The sequence below is a fragment of the Numida meleagris genome, chromosome 6 (assembly GCF_002078875.1).
Source record: "Numida meleagris isolate 19003 breed g44 Domestic line chromosome 6, NumMel1.0, whole genome shotgun sequence".
Lineage (NCBI taxonomy): Eukaryota > Metazoa > Chordata > Aves > Galliformes > Numididae > Numida > Numida meleagris.
The window spans coordinates 42,024,450-42,050,714 of NC_034414.1; the positions used below are offsets into that span (position 1 = coordinate 42,024,450).

The 26,265-nt window shown below is 37.8% G+C and overlaps 1 protein-coding gene across 1 annotated transcript in view; it reads right to left on the minus strand.

Moving 5' to 3' along the window:
- GTF2A1 (general transcription factor IIA subunit 1) overlaps positions 250-26,265 on the minus strand; it is a 26,666-nt gene continuing 650 nt past the window's right edge. The window contains exons 2-9 of the mRNA XM_021400920.1: positions 20,566-20,667; positions 19,306-19,513; positions 16,752-16,816; positions 14,853-14,928; positions 12,376-12,509; positions 11,236-11,556; positions 8,719-8,808; positions 250-4,807 (exon numbers count right to left, since the gene is read on the minus strand). Of these exons, the coding sequence (XP_021256595.1) occupies positions 4,700-4,807; positions 8,719-8,808; positions 11,236-11,556; positions 12,376-12,509; positions 14,853-14,928; positions 16,752-16,816; positions 19,306-19,513; positions 20,566-20,667 (1,104 nt within the window). The 3' untranslated portion in view covers positions 250-4,699. The remainder of the gene's footprint in view (positions 4,808-8,718; positions 8,809-11,235; positions 11,557-12,375; positions 12,510-14,852; positions 14,929-16,751; positions 16,817-19,305; positions 19,514-20,565; positions 20,668-26,265) is intronic.

Genomic DNA, 26,265 nt, shown 5'->3' on the forward strand with positions numbered 1-26,265 from the left:
AAGACCTAAGTCTCAAGTTACCAAAGGGCAATAATTCTTAAATAAATACAGACGTCTGGAATCAAGATTAAAATGTGAGTTTTTCATGTCATTTTGATTATGTTAAATGAAAAGCCTACAAAGTGAACTCAACACATAGGTAACAGAGAAGTTACTCGTGTTATGAAAATTAATTCAGATTCTTCATTAAAAAGCATTAAACATCAGATGTTAAACAAATGCACATGCAATATAGTAAATGAAATGGCAAACATTTTTAAATAACATCTTTAATTAAAGTTTTTGCAAAGGCAAAATATTAAACTTAAAATAGGTCTTAGTACATCAAAATACTAAGTTCTCTAATTGTATTCCAAGCATGGCCTTTGAAACATAATATCCTGTATATCACAGAGGAGCAACCTTGATCTGCAATTGTACAGAATGAATTTTACAAACATAATAAATATATTTACCCCCTTACACATAACAGTATATGTACAACAGCAGTTGACAATAGTAGCTCAGAACAGCAAAAAAGGATATTCCCCCACTCCATATTCTATTGGTACCCTATGCATTCTGGAACATGTCTCATTGAATGAGTGTACATATAGCTAACCCAAGGTAGTTCATCCTGTTAAAAAAGCTCCTTTTGTTCCACAATGTCAAATCTGCCAAATAATAATTAAAAGACACATTGCATGAATTCCCTAAAAAAAAAAAAAAAAAGTGGACAACAGGGAAACCAATTGACTGTTTTTTACACATTTCCCAACCAATCACAGCAATGGGAAAACAAGACTTTAAATGCCAGACACCAATACAAAACAATGTGCAAGTTTCTTCATCTTTCATAGTCATTACTCTTTAAGTCTGAAAATAATTCTGATTTCAGTTGTGTGTGTGGAGCAGGGAAGGGGGTGGCACGCAACAAATCCCATGGTGTTGTGTAAAGCAGCCCAATATCAGTATGCATTATCCTAAGACTACTGTTCATGTCCTGATCATCTTATTGCAGTTGATGGGAAGCTTTTGCTTTGGGAAGAATTTTTGTCTGTTTTCTTTTAAAAGGATTTTTTTGTTTGTTTTTGTTTTAAACAAACTGAGGAGACTGAATCAAAATGCACTTTATTTAACAAGGTCTCCAGCTGCTTCACTAGAATTGAGGATTTTTACTCTAGTAATGCTTTATGGTGACATAATTACCGCTGTCAAATGGTGAAATTATTTTCACAGACTCAATGAAATTTACATTAGCACCTCTATTCTGCAGCAGAAATAGAAAACCATTTGTAAAAAGAAATCTGTTACATGACACAACATGTTCTTTGCTCTTTTCCAGAAACTGTACTACAGAATCAGGTATCATAACCTTGGAAATAACTCAGACCATAATTACCACTTTCAGTTGCATTAAGGAAGCTGAATGAAATTCAAATGCAACTTGTGAGTACAATGTAAGAATAAGGAGTACAAAGCCTCAAAGAAATCTTGTCACTAACGAGCAACTCAGGGGAATAAAATCATATTTTATTTAAATAGTCCAATATAAAGTTCCTTATGTGACTAAATTTTCTATTATCTCTTTAAAAGAAAACGTATTTGAACATGTTTTCAACTTAGATGTTTTTAAATGATTGCACACACTAGAACCCAACAGAGTTAGAGCAAAAAAGTTGCTTTTATGACTGAAGCACTACAGGAAATTTACTCTTTCAGAAATCCAACAGGAAAAAAAAATGGTCATAGTGGCAAAACAGGCATTCTGCAAACTAAAAAAAGCACAAGAGTACCAATTTTGCCCTGTTGCTCTGCAAATTTCCATCAGTCATCATGGTTACAATTACGAAGTTATCTTTCCCCATTTTTTTTGTCATAAAAAGGTGCTCCATTATCTGTGCAAATTTTAAATAAGTCCTCTTGAAATCATTAATTGTTTCCGTAATACTGAACTATTTAAAAGAAAAAATATAATCAGCATCAAAAACTATTTCCAAGGGAAAAAAAAAATCATTTATGAACTATGAACATGGGAATCCCTTGCCCTCTGAAGGAATGGTTTCTGTGGAACCTAGTGAAATGGTCTGTTCAGTTACATTGTTAAAACCATGATTAAAATTCAAGTACAATAGTAAAATTAAGCGAACTACATTCTTACAGCAAGCTGCTACAATAAAATAAAATTAAAACATGCTTTTTGATTTAAAAAAGGAACACTTGATGTAGAAATAAGAGCACAGTTTGGTATATTTGCGTTTGACTGGCTTACAGAAAACTTCACAGGTACTTGTATTTGAAGACAAAAGTTATTTGAAAAGCATATCATACAATTAGCTTGCAAAGGACTGCAAGTTCAGATAGCTTCAGACATCCTTCAGAACAGTCTAAACTTGAGTTACCTTTAAAATTCTGCTATCCCTTAAAAATAAATAAAAAGGCTATGTAGCTCCTAGTATGCACAAGTGGGTAAAAAAAAATTATAAGATGTATGAAAACAAAGTGTTGTCCAAGTAATTTGGGTTCCAATAGTCTCATTGGGAATCTATAGCTAAAGGGATTTTTTCCTTTTGTTGGTTTAGTTGTGCAGTTATGGGAGTTTTTCTTAAGTCCACTACTTATGACTCACTGGTAATAGATATGGAAAAGGAGAAGAAAGGAATTAGTTGGTACGTTATTGATTTCATTGCAGTTGTACATAGAAGTGTCAACAGTGGTACAAATAATAACAACTAAAATATCTGCTGTGTTCAGAAGAGAACAAACACCGATCAGTTTGAGAGACATTGAAGCCCCAAGCCAAAAATGTACTCTAAATAATGACATTACAAAATAATGGATTAGAAAAAATATCAATTAACTTTTCATAAAGCTTATGTATGTAGACAGCTTACCAACAACCATACGGCTTGAGGCATGGCCTAGAGGCAGTATTATTCTTTATCACTGAGAGCACAGGTATACAAAATCACAGTAAAGAAACCCTCTTTGTAATGTATTTGGAAGATTTTGTTTGTTTCTTTACATACTACTGAGATTATGAATACACTTGAAGGCAAGTAAATCAGAGAGAATTAAAATTAGGGCCGTGCTTATATACTGCTAAAGTATACCTGTGACTTCATTAAATAAGGTTTTCTAAGTTTCATTCCCCAGAGTGAAAGGAAAAGGGCAGAACTTAAGGGCCAACTGTCTGCTTCTGCAAGTCTTTCTCAATGTAAGCAAAATAATGTATGCTGTGTTCTTCTCATGGCCCTTCCAAGGACTCAGGGAAAGAAAAGCGTTTGAAATGGTGAGCCACAAGGACATTCTCTCCTCAACAGTTTCTCAGGTATAATGTCCATCTCCTCATTCGAAAGTAATTGCATTTCTGAAAGCAGAATTTGCAAGAATACCAATGCATGAAGAAAAACATTCAGTTCTCAGGTGAGAAGGGGAAGCAGAGGGAAGCAAACTTGTTGCTTAAAAGAAAAATTATCACAAAACCATACCTCTGGAAAAGACATATGAGAAAGTGGCTACACAAGATTTAGAGCCTCTAACTTTGATTTTCTGTTACCAAGTCAGTCTACAGATACTTTAACAAAACTTGCATTCTCAAAGCCGTGCAGCTCTCCTCACAAAATTACATGCCACCTGGAAACTTTAGAGAGATTAACTACTGCAAGTAACTTATGGCTATACTTTTTAGTAAAGCAGATCTTTGATTAAGAGAGCTGCAGCCAGGATTTTAATAGTTTTAATGTTACTTTCTATATTAAAAATTTAGTGGATGTCTGTACTATGGATGTTGGAAGTACATGAAGGAATGCATCTGATATGCAATTACCTACGTATTTTAATCAGAAGCCCTCCAAAAAGCCTTTGAAGAAGTCAATGGAAACTATATTATTTGTTTCAGTTCAACGATGCTGAAACCACCACCAAACAGCAAGAATACAATTAAAAAGTTAAGCAGTCTGACTTTGGGGCAGGGGGAGCCCAGAGCTACAGGTGCTTAGTATTTAAAAAAAAAAAAAAAAAATACAGTCCTAAATGAAAAGTATCACTTACATGAAATTAAAATAACTTTGAAATATAAATGATCATTTTAACATTTTATAACTGCTAGGAACAACAACTGGCTTACGGGGAACTGAACTGAAAACAACAAATAGATATTATAATTAATGAGCATATCAGAATTAAAAATATTTTCCTTATACAAGTTATTTAAAATTTAACACCTTAATTCTTACCCATCTGTACAAAGCTTGCACGCAGTCAAAGTAACATTCTGACCATCCTCACTACCAAAAGGAAGTGTTCAAAGCAAAGATTTGTACACACAATAAGCATTTTCAGATTAATAATCTATCACAGGGAAGAGTTCCTTCAATCATTGGAAGTATTTTAAAATCTTAAACCATGGGAAGAAGGGGGGGGGACAAAGCCTTACATGCTAAATACCAGCTGTAGGTACCTGTATGTAGAATTGATAATTAAGGTATTCCTAACACACAAAACCAGCTCCCAGACAATGCTATAGCTGCTACAGTCCATGGCTTGCTCATCTGAAGTAGTGTCTTTGTTGCCACATTTTACCTTTGTTCCAATACTTTTGTTTACGCCTCATGTGCAGAAACACATTTTGGTTGGAGAATATGTCCAAGTCTCAACCTTTCCTGCTTTTGAACATTTTTTTCCTTTTACAGGGAGTTTTTGTTTTGTCTTAAAAACTTCACCATTCTGCATCCCCAATGGCTTTGGAAAATACATAATCTCTTCCATTAAGATTCATGATGCCATCCTTGAGATGAAATTTCCATTTGTTTTTACTTCTATGGATCTAAAAATACGGAAAAAAGTTGAAGCATACTCTGCATCAAAAATAGGCAGTAATGCATGAAGTATATAGTAAATTATATCAGCAAGAAAAATGAAAATAACACACATTACTAAATTACTATAAACATACTGAAAATCAGTTCTGCATTTAGCTGTGGAAAAGAAATCCTAATGATAGATCTAGCAGTATTTTCAACTGCATTTTTTAAACCAGGTTAAAAATTCTCACAACAACTGTCAAGAAACCATGCAAACACAAAGATATTGTAAAACCCAAAGCATTTAAATGCTTTTAGAGATGGCTGGAAAGGAAACATGAGAAATATATATCAACTTCTACTGTTTTAATATTATTAAATTATCTGTGATTACAACATACCATGAAACGCAACTTGAAATACAGATATTTCTATTTCAAACACCGAAACAAAGACTGATGTTTTAAACTTAGCCCTGAAAGAGTCCAACGCTAAGTTTATTCTTTGCTTCCGTTGTCTAAATTCCATTTTGCTTGCAAACTAGTTTGACTACTTCACGTACAGATAGACAGTAGACGTATTTAACTTTCTACCTAAATTATTAGAGTTTGACTTTAGGATTCAGAATGTTAAGCACTGGTTAAAGGGCAAATGGATTATTTGTAAGACTTCAGTCTGGAAAATCTCTATGGTAAAAAAAATGCACAAGATAGTACAGCTGGTAATGCATATATGTGCAAATCTTATATTCTATAGTTTGTCCTCAATGGTATGTCATTTTATATGATTTACATTTCAATTCTATCTTAAAGTGTCAGGTGAGAAAAGTAAGATCTCCAGATGGGGGATGATGGAACAAAGCTGAGTGCTCAACACACCTCATCTTCAGCTTCAAACTATACAGTCTTCTCAAAGTATCTCAGTGTTTAAGACTTTGTATAAAAAAAAATTGTAAGATTAAGCTGGGCGAACAGTCCAAGTATCAATAACAACACAAGAAATACTAGAACAGAAAAGAAAAAAAAAAGATTCATTTTTGCTCCTCAGTGAGTCCCTATCATAACAGTCTGTGACAAAATCGGGAGTAGATGATCTCCAGAGCTCCTTCCCAACCCTACAATTCTGTGATTATAACGGATACTCTCTTTACAATACATCTTCCCACCGGCACAAGATAAAGAATGAACAACAGTTCTAAATTCAGTATAAAGACAGAAGAATATTTTAGGGTTCTCTTATTTATTTTGTTTTCAAATAAGACATACTGTAAGCACAGAACAAATAAATCCATGCCACCTATCAAAAAGGCCATCAGAAAGAATGACAGAATCATTAGAACAATTATGCAGTACGACAATTAGATATTTAAAGAAAGTGAGGATCTTTCAGAGAGGTGAAATACTGTCCAAAAGAGAGAAAGATCATTTTAAGTTCTAACAGATTGAACACAAAACTGTCAGTAAGTGATATAAAAAAAAAAGTTAAGGAAATTTTACAATAGGCACATAAAAGTCAAGAAAGCCCAACTGCAACTCTCCAAGTTTCATAAAGGACAGAAAGTCTCATCCTCTATTATTAGTCCTGTAGAACCACAGTACTCTAACAATTATTTGTACTATTATTTGCTCTGTGGTTACTTTAAGCTAAAATAAGTTAGTGGCATCAGCAAGTAAGCAAACAAGAAAAGGTCTGACTTTTATACTCTCACTTCCAAATGGCATTTAACAGAAATCTCTCACCAGACGCATCTGAGCTGCCATAAGGCAAGAAAGAAAGTTCTCTGATAGATAACTGATAAATGATGGGAAACCAAGATTAAGAAATCTGTTATGACAGTGGAATGAGATCATTTCAAAAGATATTTGTGGTGGTAAGATTGAAGACAGTTTAAGAATTCACTAATCACCTGGAAAATGACAAAACATGACTGATCATACAAAGAACAGTTACTGAACAGCTGCAGAATGATGTCACAGTCCCAGCTCATAGTGTAACAAAGTAATGGTGACATTTAATGTATGTGATAGTTGTAATGATAGGAAAAAAAACAATTATAACTTGCAGACAGAAAAAAGATATAGGTTGGAGTTGACCATTACAACTCAGGAATTCGAAAATCCAAGTGTTCTAGAAGACTGATGTCATCAGCTCTATGTAAAGTGGGGTCAAAAGCACACATGAATCACTACACAAAACTGTTACACAACTTGATAAATTGAAGGTTCACCAATAACATGAATATCTCTGATCCTCCATCAACATTATCTATCTATACCAAATAAGATATAGAAGGATACAGAAGAATACAATACATCTGGAGAATGAAAGAAAGAATAATCAAATGTTTGGACAGCTGTACAAGTAGCAGCAAAGCAAAGTATAGCTCTGATTTTGGAAAGAGAGGCATATGATGATCTACAATATGTAAAGTACCAAGAAAGCAAACAGGAGACACTCTTTTAAACAAAGAACTGATAGATATCACAAAACTAACATGTTCAAAACGATGTAATTCTGCACACTTCACATAATTCAGCTATGAAATTTCTCCTTGTAAGACTAACTTTAATAGGATTCAAAAAACAATCATCTCTTGACCATGTAAAGCCACTGTTATCTCTCTCAAGAGACAGATCACAGAAGGGTGGTGGGATGTTCTTTGAGAGCATCGCTACCTGTCTGCCCTCATCTCATTGTGCCAGAGGTACCTGCTGTTGTAGGACACAACATATTGTGCAAGAGAGAACCCTGCTCAGAACAGCTGAGCTACTGTTTTCATATTTTACGAAAACAAACTGAACAGTGGTTGTTTGGTAAGTGAACACATGGCTCTAGAGCTACAAGATGGACAGTCTTCCCTATTAAGTTCTTTTCAGAGGGTGAGGATTTCACAGTAGTTGCTCCTGCTCAGCTCTAGCAGCTCCCAACTAGCTTTCCTTACTGTTGTTCTGAGGTCTCTCATAACTTTCATGAACTGTTTCCAAACTAACAGTTTCTGATTATAGTCTGGAGAAGAAGGATAGCTAGCCTGTAGATACTGATACTACTTTCTTCAATCTTGAATTCTTTTTGAAATACGAAAGTCAGAGCAGAATGCAGAAATAACTGAAGATTTTTTATTCAAGTCATTCTTTGCAATGTAGAGCTTTTTAATTCAACAATCTTTCTTCTGCTTTAGAAAGTATCCTTATTCTTCATACTCCAAGTCACCTCACACATGAAAAGAAAGAAAATCCTCCAAGAGCCTTCGGACAAACATAAACTAATTCCAAGATGTGAATTTATGTACACTCAAGTGTATGTACTGTATTGTACTGCCAAGTGTATGTTTGCCCCAAAATACGTGGGGCAAACATACAGAAATAACATAGTAATTCTAGAGAAGACAGGAGAGTTCAGCAGAACTTGAAGCAAACTAAGCAAAAGCATTCCACATCGCCTTTTCTGAAAATAAAAATAAAAAAAATGAATAGCGCAGAAAGAACACTCTCCTCTGAAAACCATTCAGCCATCAAGAAGGGAAATTTTTAGTGATCAATAAGCAATTTTCCACTAAGCCTAAATCTTGATGACTACTACTTTAATTTATGGCTACAGTAAACTACAAAACTTACTTATGATAGTTCACTTCTCCAGAGCACAGATGACTGACCTTTTGTTAAAGATCACAGACAGGTATGATGAAGAAAAAAACTGAACCAAATTTTTCTAGGCCTTATTCAATACCACCAAGTCTAGTCAAAAAGCACCAAACAAACAAAAACACCCTCACCTTTCATATAAATGACTGGTAGTTCTTATATTAACATTCACATTATAACCCTTACAGATCTACCTGTACTAAACTATCACACAAAGATATTTCATCACTTAAAAATTATGACTTGAAGGAATAAGAGAAATCAGATTTCTTGCATTCTGTTTTATGTCTTACCTTATCATACTGACACACAACAACGTTTTCCGTATCAAACAGTTCTTGTCCTTCCTCATCGCTCACATCATCTTCACTGTTAAGAGGCTCCTGAAAGAAACACATGCGAAAAGTTGCAATGTTTAGTAAAGTTACAGCCATTACTTAGATTACTCATTGCCAGACCAGGCTACAGTCTGTTGATATGAACCTACATAAGCATTTGAGGTGTGAAGTATAAAGCTTTCCAGCAGAGGGCTCATGTTCATTTCCTTTCTGCCCTCCATGACACGATTCCTAAGGGGATGTCCTTACCAATTTCAGCGCCCAGCTTCAACATTCAAGACAGATTATGAGCAGAGCAGTCTTTCATCATCATGTCACATGAAAATGCTTGTGGTGTGTCATGATTTCATTCCTTTATTCTAGAAGTTCTAGTGCTTGCAATATCTCTCCACAAAAATTTATCCTTACGTGTATTTTCTTTTTTTCTAAAGCATCTAAATAGTACAAATAAAACATTATTCATATCACTCTCTACATTCCATTAGAAATAGAAACTCCATTACTTACTTATCTTTGTCTAATGTACCGCAAATGAAAACAGATCTCAACACAAGCAGGAAGTTTGTAGAGGAGGAAAAAAAGATATTTTAAGGTGATGCATACATACATAAAAATAACTTCTCCAGATATAAGTATTTTCACTTTCCTTAAAAATTACGTTCAACTTTTTGTCTTTCTACAAGCAGTCCTTCTACCTCAGAAGTCTTCCAAGTTGTGTCATTTCCTCTACTCTTTACTATTTCTTTAGACTTGTACAGTCTTGCGAGATTACCAAATGACACCACAAAGGTATTTACAAGTATCACTACTGAACTGTAAGTCTCATTTCTCCTACCCTGCATGACCTTCCCACCTGTACTTAAGAGGATTGTCTTAAAGCTTGTATCTAAATTGGATACTTCTTCTAGATCATTCTTGCTCCTTTCCTCAAGCACATGACCATTAGTGTCTGTCAAAATAGAACTCTGATGCACTACATTCCATGCAGTACGTGAGAAGGCTTCTGCAAAAATCTTTTTTTCTTCTTCTTTCTCCACCTCATCTAAACAGCAATTATTTTAAAAGCTTAAAACAACCACTAATAAATGCAAAATGGCTTTTCTTAGGTTTTCCACTTTATCATTATCTTCCCACCTGCCACCTGCCCTAAAATATATAAGCTATACTATGAAAATGGAAGTGAGAGAAGAAAAAGGTACATCAGAGTTCCTGGTTTCTAAGTACGGTTATAATTAAGTTGTAAGGAATTGCTTAACTATCTGCTGATGAACGCTGGGAGCAAAAACAATGGGAGGTCTCTGGCATATCAATAATAAAGCCTTGGCATATTAAAAAATCTACATTAAAGAACACAATATTGAAGCATAATGACCTATACTTAATAAAGCAACTATCAGCACATTCAAGACTGACATCAGTACCTATCAATATAATGGAAAGAGCGATGTGGACAAAACTTCTTCTACTAGGAAAATATTGTTTGACACAACTATAGATGTATTACAGAAAATCCAATTTAACTCTTTGATAAAAATTTTAAGTTTTACCAGCACATAATGCATGGGCGATAGAGATGGTGAAATGCTACAAATGCTCCTCATGCTGGGATTTTAAATTAAATCTTAAGATAACTAGAAAATCTGCAGAGAACTGTGTAAGCGATCTAACCTGTTCAAAATGGATTTTATAGATAGATTTAGGGACTACAAAGTTTCCTGCCAGGAACTGCAATAAAAGTACTCTTAGCTTATTAGCTTTTTCTGTGGTGTTCTTCGGTGCAACAGAAGAAAACTTGCTAAGAACCACTGTCTAAAGTCCAAAACCAAGTAAATGGAAAATCTAAACTAAACACACAGTGTTATGAAGCAAGTTACTAAGAACATTTGCTCCTGTTCCTAACTCCAGACTTAGTTAAATCAAGGTCAGATGTGTTTTTAAAAATATGTTTTATAATCAAATTTCATTCTCAGGCCCCCTCTAGTATAATATAAGGCAACCTAACAGTAAGATGCAGGCCAAACCACCACATCTATTTGTCCCCTTGCTGTATTAGAAATACTCTCACCTTTTGTCATTCCTCCTACCACCTGGCTTTGGTATGCACTCTGTCCCAAATTGAGTTGATTATTTCCATTTGCTTATGAAGGATTCATGATATCAGGGCTGACCTTTCCATAACATCAGAAATACTACTGTTGGAGACTTTAAAAAGGCACTCATCATAATTAACAGTTTTTTCTGTCATCCCCTGCCATACCAGCGGCATTTCAAGGTGCTCTGATAATACACAGTTTCCACCACGTCAGTTTGGTATATAAAGAAACTACCGTACACAGATAATACCGGTATTTTCAAGATTATGGGAATTTGAGGCTTTGAGGCCTACAGTTTTCCTTTAAGTACTGTGGGGAAAAAAAAAATAAAAATGAAATAGAGGCATGCTGCAATCTTCTGAAATAATGTTAATTTTACCTCTTCAACCTGGCCATCTTCACCTCCATCTTTTTCTTTGTCTTCTTCTTCATCATCATCATAGTCTTCTTCCTCATCTTCTTCTTCTTCAGATGATGTGTCTCCTGCTCCATCAACTTGGAGAACAAGTGGTGCTTGTGGTTGTGCCTGTTGTTGCTGTGGTTGCTGCTGACCAGCTGCAGGAATCTGTGCTTGAGCTGGTGTAGGGGCAGCCACTGTTGTAGGTATGACTTGAGTTTTATTTCCTGTAAACAGGATCTGCTGAGGCTGAATAATCACTCCTGTCTGCTGGGGAATCCCTCCAGGGATTGGAGCCAAAACCTGATGGAATGGTATGATGGTTGGTAACATACCAGACTACCACAGCACTTACAGAAGACAATTAAGCATATCAATCTGACTTGGACTAATTAGAGGAACAAGTTACTAATACTCCATCTATATTAGACAGGTAATTAAATCTTCAATAACATAGTTTCCCTAATTACTTGGTGTTTTTCTGCACTCGAATTCCAAGCACAGTGGAATAACATTTGAACACAAATAGGGGATTATTTTTTAAATTTCTTTTCAGAATACTTAACCTGAAACTCACTACATATCATTATTCATGTCTAAGCTGCAGAACTGTGACACAATAATAGATTCAATGTCTACACAATCTGGATGCACAGTTGACCTAGTAGCTGAACAAAATCCTGGCAAAAAAAAACCATACGGTATTCAGCAATGAAATGTCCAAGTTTGGTGTGTTTTTGTGCTTTGGATTTTTTTGTTTGTTTGGTTGGTTGTTTTTAAACGCATTTTCTGCTACATGCTCTGCAACACAAAATCATTTAACTGATGAATACATTTGCAAAAGGATATTGACTAAAATTGTGCACGTAATGTAATTGTCATTGCACCCACACAAAAGCAATTTTAAACCAATGCTAGTTTGAATCTTGCAAGAATAAAAATGACATTTGAAACAATATTTCAAAATGTTTCATCTTTGAACATCCTTAACGCAATCTTTCTTCAAATATACTACTTCTGTCTTTGAATACTGTTTAAATTTGACTGCAAAAATGCAAGCCCATTTAAAAATTACTATCAGCTTTTTACTTTCAAGTGTACCTATTAATTTCTTTTCTTTACCTGCTGTATAACAGGTGCTTGTACACCACCAGGCTGCATTTGTGGTATGACCTGCTGCTGTAGAACAACTGGCTGCTGTGGCTGAATGATATATTGAGCTCCATTTGCAGTTCTAACTACTTGGAGGATCTGGCCTGTAATAAGATAAACAAACACCAAATTAATCAAAGAACAGATATCTCCATTTAAAATTACCTTAGTTTAGAAAGCTATTTCCTGAAAGAACACTGATAACAATTAAAAAGCATTGTATTCTGTTTTCACCCATGAAAAGATACCAGGCTATAGCAGCTGTGCCAGAAATGAAGCATTAATACAGCTGTTCGCTATCTATCATTGTGAAGTATGCAATCCAAGATTAAACCTTTAAAGCAAGACAGTATTTCAAGTATTAGTTCCTACTTATGAACTTACCTCATGTTTTCTATTTTAAATTATACAGGCAGAGTACAAATGAATCACAGAATTGTAGGGGTTGGAAAGGACCTCTGGAGATCATCTAGTTCAATCCTCCCTGCAAAAGCACACTGCACAGGAAAGCGTCCAGGCAGGTTTTGAATATCTGCAGAGAAGGAGACTCCACAGCCTCTCTGGGCAGTTTGTTCCAGTGCTCTGTCACCGTCACAGAAAAGAAGATTTTCCTCATATTCAGATGGAACTGTAACCCAGTTGGTGTGCATCGACCCTTTTCCTGCTGCTGAGCACCACTGAAAAGAGCCTGGCACTATCCACTTCACTCCTACCCATTAGATACTTTTAAGAATTGATAAGATTTCCCTCTCAGTCTTCTCTTCGCCAGGCTGAACAGCTCCTGGTTACTTAGCCTTTCCTCACATGGGAGATGCTCAAGGCCTCTCATCATCTTTGTAGCTCTCTGCTGAACTCTCTCTAGAAGTTCCCTGTCTTTCTTGAACTGAAAAGCCCAGAACTGGACATGGTACACCAGACATGGCTTCACCAGGACAGAATAGAGGGGGAGGAACACACCTCCTTGAGCAGCTGGTCACACTCGTTTTATTGCACCCCAGGATACCATTGGTATCTGCTGGCTCACGGTCAACCTACTGTCTACCAGGACACTCAGGTCCTTCTCAGCAGAGATCATTTCCAGGTCAGCCCTTACCCTTTACTGATGTGTGTGGTTATTCCCCCCCAGGTGTAGGACTCTGCACTTGCCCTCGTTGAACCTCCTAATGTTCCTTTCCACCCAGCTCCTCAGCCTGTCCAGGTCTCAATGAATGGCAGGCAGCACAGCCTTCTGGTGTATCAGCCACTCCTCTCAGCTTTGTACCATCAGCAAACTTGCTGAGGGTGTGCTCTATCCCTTCATCCCGGCCACTGAAGAAGATGCTGTACTAGGCCCAGTACCGACCCCTGGGGAACACTGCAAGCTACAGGGCTCCAATTAGACCTAACGTCAATGACCACAACCCTCTGAGCTCTGCTGGTCAGCCAGTTCTCAATCCGCCTCACCACGTACCTATCAATCCCCCACCTCCAAAGCTTACCCAGGAGGATGTTACCGGAGACAGTGTTAAAAGCCTTGCTGAAGTCAAGGTACACAACATCCACATGAATACATACCAAAACAGGAAGCACACGTAGTCACATCACTAAAGTTTTATCCAGTGCTGTGGTATTTCCAAGGTGTAATCAGATGGCACCCCCCTTCTGGGACTTTTGTCCCTTTGATAACCACATTCTGGGAAATTCTTCTATACATAAATGTCTTTACAATTTTAATGTGCACTCATCTTTTTGAAAAGTCTATCCTTATTTTCATTATCCATTTCTCCTTCGTTTTTCCACAATACCTATATTCTGATCTCTACTCTATTTCTTTGACTACCCTATAGCTTTATTATTTTACACCTATTCTTTACAAAATATGTCGAAGACTCACATGCCTTTACAGCGGGCCTCCAACTCTGAAAAGGAGGACCTAAGACATATTCCAACGTATGACAGGAGTAGAGGGAATGGCTTCACATAAAGCATCAGTTAAGCTGTTCATGAAAGTCACATTTATATTATATTCTAAGCATACAGCATAACAGTGTATACACATGATAAATCTAAAATAAAATTGGCATTGCCAACAAAATTAGGAATTCCATTGCATGAGCATAGCACAATCATTAAGGCACTTCTTATCTGCAGTTACAGATGAAGCTATCCTGCACTTCCGTCACCTGTCTAGCAACACGGCTCACATCATGCCTCACAATACTCAGAAATATGCAAAGGGAAGTGACAGCAATGTCTGTCTTCATGCACATGTCTAAAAAGCAGGGAAGGCTCGCACAGAATCTGTTAGGTTCGTAATACTGATCAGTCAGTGAGCAACAGTCCAAGAGTCTAGTGAAGATTCCCAGATTTTGATATTTCAACAATACATGGCAGCAAGTAAAATCCATAGTTTCTCCCTCCCAAGCACCCACAAAACCACCATTAGACCTCAGTGTTAAGACAGTTACCTGAATTTGTAAGTATTTGCTGAACAGGAGTAACACCAGCAGGAAGAGCCAATGTAGCTGCAGTGGCTGCAGCACTCTGAAATACAGGAAAAGCTTTTTAACAAGTGTTATTGACTGTTATTTCACAAGTGTTATTTCACAAGGAGTAGCAATCAGTTTTGCACTTTTCTTCATTCTACAAATGATCTACATTTCAAGTTCCAAATAACACAATTCTTCTGAGTGAATATACACACACAGCATACTGACTGCTCACAGAATTACTTATTTTTTCTCTCAAGACAGCTGGTTAGAAGAGAAATCCAAGGACTCTCAATGGGTAATGAGTGTGTCTTATGGAAAATAAATTTTAATGCAATTCACATGAGTTCCAAACACAAAAATCTGCATTAAGTCCTTAAATCATATAGGGACACGGATTTCTCCAGAAGTTTTTCTACTTCAAGCGTCTATTGCAGTTACCTTTTGAAAAGCGTCCCTTTCCTCACTACAGAGGAACCATGAGAAATTGCCCTCTGCTACTGAAAGGATTTAAACTCCATTACTGGGTAGAGTACATAAAGTCCTGATAATAAGAAACATGATCTGCCCTTACTGACTGACCCATATAGTAGCAATACCACTTCCAAAATAACAGAAAAACAAGAAAAACTTAAAAGTGGTTTTCTGCATTCGCATATCCCAAAGGCTGATAAATAAATTCTCATTAGTCGCTGTTCTCCAAGATATTCAAGGTCAGATACATTCATTAATACCAACCTAAAAGCTTACTAGAAACACATACATATTCCAACACAGTTCTATAAAAGAGTATTTACTGAATAGTAGTCTTCTGCAGTTTACAATTCTTTCGCATTTTTACAGAACCTGAGTTTTAAAATCCCTTCAGCCTCATTTTTGCAATATCCATCAACAAGATTTAAAAAGAGAGAAAAAAATGTCTAATTGTTGCCCTACGGAAGTTACAAATTATATTGAAATAGTTGCAAAATGCTTTAGAAAAAGCTAGATAATAGCATCCTCTCAGCTTCTGAGTAAATCTTTCTATTTGAGTAATGAAGTTCAGATTCTTTTCTATAATAAGGTAAGCAGGTAATGGAGAACTGAAGGTTACGCAATTGCCAATGCCCTGACTAATCATGACACATTGCTTCACTTGTTTTTACCAGAAAAGTTGTAAAAATGTAATAAATTCTGGTTTTAATATATTTAACTATTATTACCTGTTGTTTTCAAGAACCAAGTATATATATCTATATACATACGCTTTTTACTAAGCCAGGTCATTTAAAAAAAAAAAAATTAACCTCTAGAGATAAAAACTGAGAGAAATGGATAAGTGACAAGACACTGTTTTATATTCTCCTGTAAATGAATGAATCTAAATAACATAACCAGAAAACGTGGATCTGAGTTCCTAAATAATCCCTCATTTGCTATAAGCTTAGACTTCAGAACAGTTCATGCTGTTTCCTGTATCTAGCAAATGCAATGTCTGTATCATCTAATAGTGTTGCATTAGTATGCAACAAGTACATCATGCAGATTTACACCAAGAGTACTCCAATTTCTAATTTAAATAAAGTTTAGGCTTACCACACTTAGAATCATAGGATCATATAATCACCAAGGTTGGAAAAGACCTCCAAGATCATCCAGTCCAACCACCCACTTAAAGAAGAGGATCCATGTAAGCCCAAAATTTGTTACTAAAGCTAAGTCCTTGGTTACTTCTAGACTGTCATTTCAGCAGCAGAACTCAGAAAGATGACAGACAGTTTTATCAACGTGTCCTGCTTTTAAGTATCTGATGACTAATACCAGATTTGTGTTTACTATTCAGTCAAAGCAACTAATATAATGACAGTGTATAGATGTACAAGCTTCAGCTTTTCTTACCATGCCTGATGCATTCATGTGCGGTATCAGCTTGGAATCTGGCACAATAACCTGCTGCTGAGGTGCTAGAAACAGGAAAAATACAGCACTTCATGAATACTACACAGTCTGCCAAAAATAACATCCAAACCAAAATAACTTTGAAAAGACATCACACAAATATCAATAATAGCTGAGCTTCACAGCAAAAGCAGCTACTGAGCAATCTTCAGTCTTACAAGTTCTACTCTCCAGACAACATACAACAGCAGCTCTGAGATGTGGTATGGCTATTCTGCCTTTTACAGATTTTACTTCAATGGCTTCAATCATCTTCTCTGACCCTACGTAAAGTAAAATTTTAAATGTATTTCTGAAATGAAAGCTATTACAGTATTTTTCTAATAAACTTGCTGATATCCAGCATCAGAGTTCTCCAAAAACTTCAACTACCAGCGATCAACTCTCAAAAACAATCAAACAAACCCCCCCCCCCACACACACACAAAAACGTATTGCAAGGACTGCTGCAAGAGGAAGAGCAAGTTAACAGGACACAGCACTTAGTCTCAGTTAGATCTTGTTAGCATAGTTGTTAAACTTGTGATCTTCACTGACGTTTTAGTGTAGCAGATGAAATATCATCAACCACCTGTCTCAGAATCATTTTGGTGCGCTACAGGAAATAGACAGCTAAACTGTGTGAGTAATACGTTGATCACAGAAAAGTGCAGAAGTGTCCAAAAGTCTCCAACATCAGTGACTGCAAACTGGAATATGACAAAGCAATATGAACTAATCATCAATACAGTACTCTCAATCCAATCCTGTAATGAAGGGCACTAAAGAACACTGAGGTAACAGTGTTTCTGGAAAGATTCTGGGGAGAAAAGCCCCACAGTCCTGCACCAAGATCCAAAGTCAACTCTCCAACTTTCAGAAAATCACGACCATGCACCAGAGTCACACACAGCACAGCAGGAACCACTGACTGTTGTTCCAGTCTCTCTCTTTGGCTGCACCAACCCATGAAAGGAAATACTGCACCAACTCACCCAACTGCCACACTACATCACCTCCCCCATGGAAAACAGAATTCACGCAATTAGTAAAACTGGAAGTATCCATGACTGAAGTGCTTTAATATCCAAATTCACTTATCTTCCACATTGTCATTTGGTCTTAAGCCACAATGTCGGGCAACAATAAATCAGTTTTAAATATATTACGGTATTCAGGATCATATTCCACCCTAAGACAGATCCAGGGGACAGGGATTTCCATATTACTGGAGGGCAATGCGGTCACAGAGTCACAGCTATTCATATAAGCAGCCACTAGAGGTCCAGGTAAAAACATCTGCAGACTCTGCCAACTGTTACTAGCTCATTTCAAGATGCTTGTGTTTAGGAGTCTGAAATCTCAAAACAAATTTTATTCCAGCAGTCCCAACTGATTCATGTCCAGCAAAAAAAAAAAAAAAAAAAAAAAAAAAAAAAAAAAAAAAAAAAAAACAAGTTCCTTTCACACTAGGTCTCCTCTGTTTTGAATACAAACTTTTTTGGGAGGGAGAGGAAAATCAGTTCAAAGTTCCTTGTTGTGTTTACGTNAAAAAAAAAAAAAAAAAAAAAAAAAGTAACGTAACAAAAAAAAAACCCAAGTTCCTTTCACACTAGGTCTCCTCTGTTTTGAATACAAACTTTTTTGGGAGGGAGAGGAAAATCAGTTCAAAGTTCCTTGTTGTGTTTACGTCAGTATAGGCCCTGATCTATGAAATTTGATAAAGATTGAAGATCCTGATTCACTATCACAGATAAATATTTTTATGCAACCACTGTAATAGCATACTGATAACTCAGCTTGAGCATTTCATGAGCAGCAGATTTGTTTATGCAGTAAGCAAGCAGTAAAATCCAGTAGTATTTACAATTTCATTTGAAAAATACAATAATTCATGAAAAGGTTTTCCTTACATTATCAATGGAGAACATGTAAAACAATCACTACAAGAAACACTACTCTTACAGCTAACCAAATGTACCTTGAACCCCCACTGCGCAATCTGCTAAAGCTGCAAGAAAAACAGCCATTACACTTTTCACTGAAAACCTGTTCTAATATGAAAAGCATATCCTATATGTACTTAGAGTATTTTTCACATCCTAGCATCCACTTTTGCTTAACCAACTCTTTGTTTTTAAAATTAATTTGCTCCTAGTGGCACTACTATCTTGTGAATAAATTGTCAACTGCTTATGTATATTGTCTTGAAATTAAAAGGCTGTTCACGGATTTTTGTCACAATCTGGAAGTCACGTATTCTGAAAAAATAAGTTATGTAGAAAGAATTCAACTTTTTCAAAATCTTATGCATATTCATGACTAAAAGAAATGTCAATTTTTTTTTCCATCAAAACAGCCCACTTGATTAAATTGCCAAGCAGAGACAAAGTTACACATAAAGGCCCAAGGTTATCTACAAGGTAAACATCCTTCCCATAAATATAGAACCTGCTAATTAAGGAGCTGGTCTAATTTGAATCTTTCACCAGAGAGGTTAGAGTGTAAGCCTGACCTTGCTGAGATGCTGGAATAAGAACCTGTTGTGGCTGTGTCTGCTGCTGCACAGTCTGCTGCGGCTGAGGTTGTGTGTGATGGTGGTGGTGATGATGCTGTTGTTGCTGCTGTTGCTGCTGCTGCTGTTGCACCTGCAACAAAAGCTGCTGCTCTTCTGAATGGAAGCCATCTACAGCCTTGGACTGCATCAGCTTGTTCTCCCACAGCTAGTTTGAGAAAAGAAAGAGAAATCTCTGTAGATTTTTACTTGACAGGATTTGTAAAAATAGAGCCAGTACTAAGAAGTTAAATTTGTTTTCGCTGTTTATCTTATGCAGTCTATTTAGCCAAAAAAGCCTCTGAGCAAATACAGATTGAGGAGAGAACTCCACATAGGTAATGTTTTAATGAGAAGAATTAAATAGCTAAAAATAATCAGTCTAAGCTTTAACACTCATTTTTTTCTTCCATTTGTATAAGAACCATAATAGCTCTTACAGAAGCATGAATCAGAAAAATCTATTCTTTATTAGAGTTTTATTAGAACTTCTCAATAAAAGTTGCTTGAAGACTACTGCTTGATAACATACCAGTAGAAACTACTAGTACACCCAAGATCATATCAAGCTGCACGAGTATTGATAGCTTTTCCCATGATATCAAACTCAGCCTCTCCAGCCCTGTAGTTCTTGATGTCAGTTGAATTCTCCCAAGAAAGCCACAATCACAAAAATACAAAAACAGAGAAGCATTAAGTATTCAATAAGTGAGGGCACCCAGGACTGCTGAGCCCTGCTAAGAACTCCCTAAGCCTTCCTTTGTTTTCCTTCTTTGCCTCTTTCTTCATCAAATCTTTTCTGACATGACCTACAGAACACGTCTGCGACACACTCCTCTTCTTCACTAAGACAAAAACATCAAGTAGAGTGGACACATTTATTTTTCCAGCATAGGAACCTTTGGGATTGTTTACCTCTAAAATAAACATCTTTTTTTTTTTTTTTTTAAGAAGATATAATTTTTAAGGGACTGAAATGGTTACACTGTTGATTTAGATGTCTGCTGTTAGCTTACGTCAAGTTTTGACATGCCAAATTAGGGAAAGTAAACAAGGTGGGCAGATATCTTCATAGAATAGTATAATCCAAGTGATATGGGGCCACAAATATGTAGACGAATATTGCTACGCTAATTAAAAGTCAGCATTTTTACTGTGTACAACAGGCAGGACCAAGAAACATTTGGTGTATCGGTCTATGAAAAAACACTTTCAGCTTACTGTTTTGAGTTCCATAAGAACTTGTTCATCCACTCCTTCATCCAGAAAAACTTCTCTGACATCATTAATGACATCTTCGATTACAGACCTGTATAATTTAGGCTTTAAAAAAATAAGCAGTTAATATTATTTTCATTGTTAAGAAATTTAGCACTGTAACATTAGATCCCCCCATCCTTCCACCCTCCAAAAAAATAACCTCTGAAAGTCACTACAGAATACACTGCACATTTCTGAGTGACTTAAAACATCCAAGGAAGCACAAACAGCTCTAACAAGATGGAAAGGGAAGGGACCGTTTGATATCTTTTGAAACAAAAGAAACTTCAAGCCATAAGGAGTGTGGCTCAAACAAGGAAAACAAGATTGTTTTCCATTCAGAGAATCTGTTTCCCATTTGCTAGTGTACATGTAAAAATATTTGCATGAGTGCAAAATACACAAGTGTCCTTTCTTAACACACTTTATTACAGAATCTACTGAAGACAGGATCTCAGGAGAGACAGACTTTTGTTTGCAGTCAGTACTTATGTTTCTACAGTAAACATTTTTCAGGGGGCAAAACTACACACATTCTATTACGCTGATTTCATGTCTAGACTGTCATTGGCAAAGCTAACTGTCAGTTCACTTCAGGCTGCCCAGAGAGGTGGTGAACTCTCTACCCTTGGAGATGCCCAAAAGTCACCTGGGAAGGGGCCTGGGCACCCTGCTCTGGGTTGGCCCAGATGCTCCTGCCAACCACAGTCACTCTATGTATTTTAAAACACAGGTATGATTTTAAAAAGAGTAGAAATGTTTAACTTTATCAATTCATGTATGAAATTTAATTCATAAACCACAGGACAATTGTATTATACAGGTGTTGTACCTTATAACAGTAAGTTCAGCACTCCAGGAGGGCTGTCCTTAAGGTGCACCAGCAGAAAGTCTGCACCGAGCACACATGGCAAGACACACGCAGCTGGGACTTCACAGATTTACTGCTTGCACTCAAAGCATTTACTTTATGCATACACAGTTGCTTAATGCACCCCTGAAGTGCCGAATCCATTGCAGATATGTTAAAGATTACATTGCACACGTGTTACAAAACAGAACAGCTATGTCTCTGTTACGCACGTGGCTTACCAGCCCAGAATAAAGCTGAGCAGCCAATAAGTAGGAACTTAAAGTGCACTGGTATTACAGCCTGCTTGGAAACCTGGAACCGGGATACTGTTTCCTGGAAGCTGCTTAGTGCATTACGCCCATAGTGTTTCAAACAATGTCTGTGAGGCATGCTCCAACAGCTTTTCTTAAAGAAAAAAAAAAAAAAAAAGGCACCAAAAAGACACCAGGTCACTCTGGTCAGAAAATCCACAATTCAGCATTTTGGCAAATGGCATGCTATCAGCAATCCTTTTTTTCTTACTTTTAGTTTTCATCAGTTTGCCACCTTTCAGCTTTAAAATATGCCAAGGGAAATCAAGGAGCTAAGACATCAGAATTCATCCTTCCTCTTACTCGTCTCTGCAGCAACCTTCTGGCCTCAAGTAACAGTGGATGTTTGCCACACTTGAAAATCACCCTTACAGCGCCTATGTCCTAAACTCAACTTCTCCAAAAGAAATAAAACACACTAGATTATCACAGATTCTTTTTCTTTCAAAACTGTATGGCATACTTATATCTAAGCTGCTAGGTACAGCATTATTTGTGCTTATAGAGACATTTGAAGCAGACTTTCAAACATTGGCTTCTCTTGAGTGCTAGTACTTTAGGTCTGTGCAGTGAGAAATGCTAAGCATCATTAACAGGATTATTTTTCCACTTAGATTTAATTTATTGCAGATGTAAAAAGACATTCTACTTAATGTCATTAAGTCCCATTATTCCTATAATTAAAGAAGTTGCATATAGCTTACACAATTCAACTAGAACAGAAATGCTACTTGACCTATTGTTCATATTGTTCCTCATTGTATTAAAGCCCAAACCATTCTGCAAGTCAATACACTTATCCTTAGGTACCTGAGCTGCTTCATTTAAGTCATCCGAACATCCTTAGGACTGAAATTACAATTGAAATTCCTGGAGGATGGAGACGGCATTTTCTCCTTCAGTCATCTATTGTTTTACTAATAAAGCAGACTCAGCACAAACAGGCCCTGATTTCCACCAGCACTCACCACGTCCTGCCAGGTGTTTCCATGAGGTGTGTTTACAAGTATCGCTCAGAATATAAAGCCCTGAGAAAAAACACTGACATTGAGGCACAGCAAACTGACCTCACAGCTCAGCAGACTGCACTGTTCTGGTCACATGGTATCACAAGATACAATACACTGACGGTGATATGATTAACAGAAGGAACAAGGAAAATATCTACACCTGATAATGAAATAGTGTCTGAGCCCCTGTGCTTCCTGATTTCACATACAGCCTTCCATCACGCTCAGATAAACCCTGGCTGTGCACAGCTGAACTGAACACCCACGAATGGACCAGCGGTGCTTCTCTAAAGAGCCATCTATAGCAGAATGGTGAAAAACAGCAAAAAATGCTAATTCAATGGATGTAAAACTAGACATAAAATTACAGAATTTAAGAACTTAAACCCTGATCTTTAAAAAGGAAGTGCACTGTATTTTTTTAGATAGGCAGTAATTGTTGGCTCTAAGTATTATTTATGGGATGCTTGAGTTGTTTATACAAACTACCTACATCTCTGGAGCTGAACAGACGTCATTTATTTCATGCACTGCTTACTCAAAAGCTGAACATCGGCGCACAATTACTGAACGAGCCCCCAGTGGGGCAGCCGGTGAGTTGCATTCTGTCACAGATTTTCACATTCAGTCAAAGAAAGCAACGAGAACATAATAGAAACTTAAAAGATCGCTATTAAAATAATCATGCTTTCATCTGGTTTGTATTAAAGTACCTCCCTCATAAAGAGCACATTACTGTAAACTTCGGGCCCTTTTAAGAGCAAACACACTCAAATCACTCTTCAATAAACACTACTCCAAACACTTACTATAGATTAAAGACAACAATTAAAATTCCTCATTTATTAGATGCAACCACAAACACACAGAAAAGATTTGAAATCTCGTTTGTCTCCCTCTGGGAACATACGGAAATGATTATATTTCACTTTCTCTGTACATCTTGTAAAGAAAACTCTGAGCATGGCGAGACCGCTACATGCACTCACACTCCAAATCAGAAGAGCAAGCAGGGAGCTATTTTAAGCAATGCCACATGCCTTTGGGGGCTGCACTTCGTACATGCCATCAGTTTCAAGGGTACAAAACCTGCACCTCTTTGAAATTATTGTTACAACACTTGGGATTTGGGCAGTTTGCATTTCCAATAACCAACACATTACAAAGGAATACACACCGCACACCTCGTGCATCTGAGAGCGGTTTTCTCCTAGTTACTTCTGCAGTTATCCCTGAAATGTTACCCATCTGTTTCTTCTGTCTGTGGGAATACAGGTAGGAGCTGCGTGAAACGAGAACACCACACTGCAGAGGTAACTGCTTTCATTCACAATTACACCAAAGAAGAGTGTAAAAGAAGAGGCACACATAAGCTACACCGTAAGCAATTAAATAAAATGTGAGGTGTTTTTTTTTTTTTTTAAACACTGTCACACCTTTACAAGGTAATTACCTTTGCCACCTGCAAAACCTTATACCGCATAGAACTGTTACCACATTACCTTACTAGAAAGGGCAAATTTGATCAGATGCTGATGTGACACTATGACACACCAGGCCCAAAATCTGGCTTGCTGAAGTTATCAGCTTGCTCCAGTACTTCAACACATTCCTGCTCATCTTCCGTAACTCTGAAGTACGTAAAGTTATCATTACTATAGAACTTATTTTTACAGAGTGCTGCAAAGTTGTACTCTTTCCCTGAGATTCAAACTAAAGCACACCTATGGGTATCATGCTCATTTTAAGTTTGTATCATTCTGAACACTGTGATCAAACACAGGCACCTTTCAGCAGCACTGTGCAGAAGTTATGCTATGCTAATATAGAGATGCAGCACTGATAAGCCTCAGCAAGTTGCTGAAACAAAGATATTTATAAGCACTGTGAAGATTATTCGATACAGAGATGTATTTTCCTAGTAGGTAATAACTTGGTAGAAAAAGAGACATGAAACTGCTAACTTACGGTGGAGACAAAGAGCCCTTCCTATCAGTTTTAGAAGAAAGCCAGCAGTTTGTGTGCGCAACAGCTAGCAGATTTGGATCACACACATACAGTAAGCATCCTACCAGCAGCTGACCTGCATGCAATGGCTCACTGCTGTCCCACATTTTACTTCAGAACAGTTGACAAAATAGCAAAGCAATGCTACTCCCTTGCAATCACGCGATCCTAGGCTACAGGTAAGATTTTGGATTTGGAAACGAAACTCTGTATCATTTGCTTCTGAATATTGCTCTGTAGTATACAAAATATTCTATTAATTCAAATAATAGTGAAAATTCCAAAACCTTCCAAAATATCAGCATGCCGCATCACCCTCAGTTACCAGGAGCACACAACAATCATTCACACAATCTGTGACCAGGACCCATAAACAGAACTTTAATATTAATGCTGCTTTCTGTACAAGATCTGTACCAGACACTGGCGAAACGCCATGAAACGAATTCTGCATCTCTCCTTGTTATGCTGGATAAGAACATCTAAGTTCTCCTTTCCCCATCCAGCAGCAAAAGTCCTTGGAACACCATAAGGGTACACAGGACTACACGCTACGCACAAAAAGACACACAAATAATTAAAAATAATAATTAAAAAAAAATTTTAAAAAAAATGAAGAAAAAAGGTAAGTGTTTTCAGGAGGTTGGGAGGATGGCGGAGCCCTCTTCGTGCAGGGCACAGCCACACGGTACCGAGGACCGCGGGCAGCGCCGCCGCCGCTCCCCGAGCGCGGAGCGAGGCAGGAGCAAACCCGGCGAAACCCCGAGCGGGCTCCGAGCGACAAAAAGCGCGGCCGGCAGCCTCCGCCGCGATGCACGCACCTCCCAGCCCGCTCTCGGCGGCTCTCTCCCTATTTAAAGGCTGATGTGGTGTTTAAATGGAGAGGCGGTGACGTGGGGCTGGAAAGCACCTTCCCATCCTAGCAGAGTCTATATTAGAGAGCGGCAATGGCTCTATATAAACAGGGCGGCCGCAGGGAGGAGGAACACAAGGAGCGGGCAGGCAGAAAGGCAGGGGAAGCCATGATGGATCCGAGCGCCACAAGCAGGGCCGCGCCTGCCGCCGGACGCCGGGTTTGTGCCGCCGGCGCTGGGGCGGGGGTCGGGGCCGGGGGTGCGCCGGGGACGGAGCGGCGACCGAGGGGCGATCGGATCGGCCGTGCGTGTGACTGCTTATTGCAAACCGGAGCGAGCCGTCCCGCAGCGAGCCGCCCGCCAAGGCGCAGAAAGCACGAGAAGGGACACAGGGGGGCGAGAGTTTTCTTTGTAAAATAAATACTGCCTCGCTCGCTGCAGAAAAGTTCCGGGCCGGGCCTGGCGGACCGCTGCCGCAGGGCTGGGACAAGTGCTTTTCAACCATCGTCTCCTTCCGATCAAACAACATAAAATGGCTCCAGCGGAGCCCGGGCTGCTGCCACCACCGCGGCCGCCGCCACCCCGACACCCGGCTCGCCCCCGGACGGGCGCGGGGCCGGCGGCGC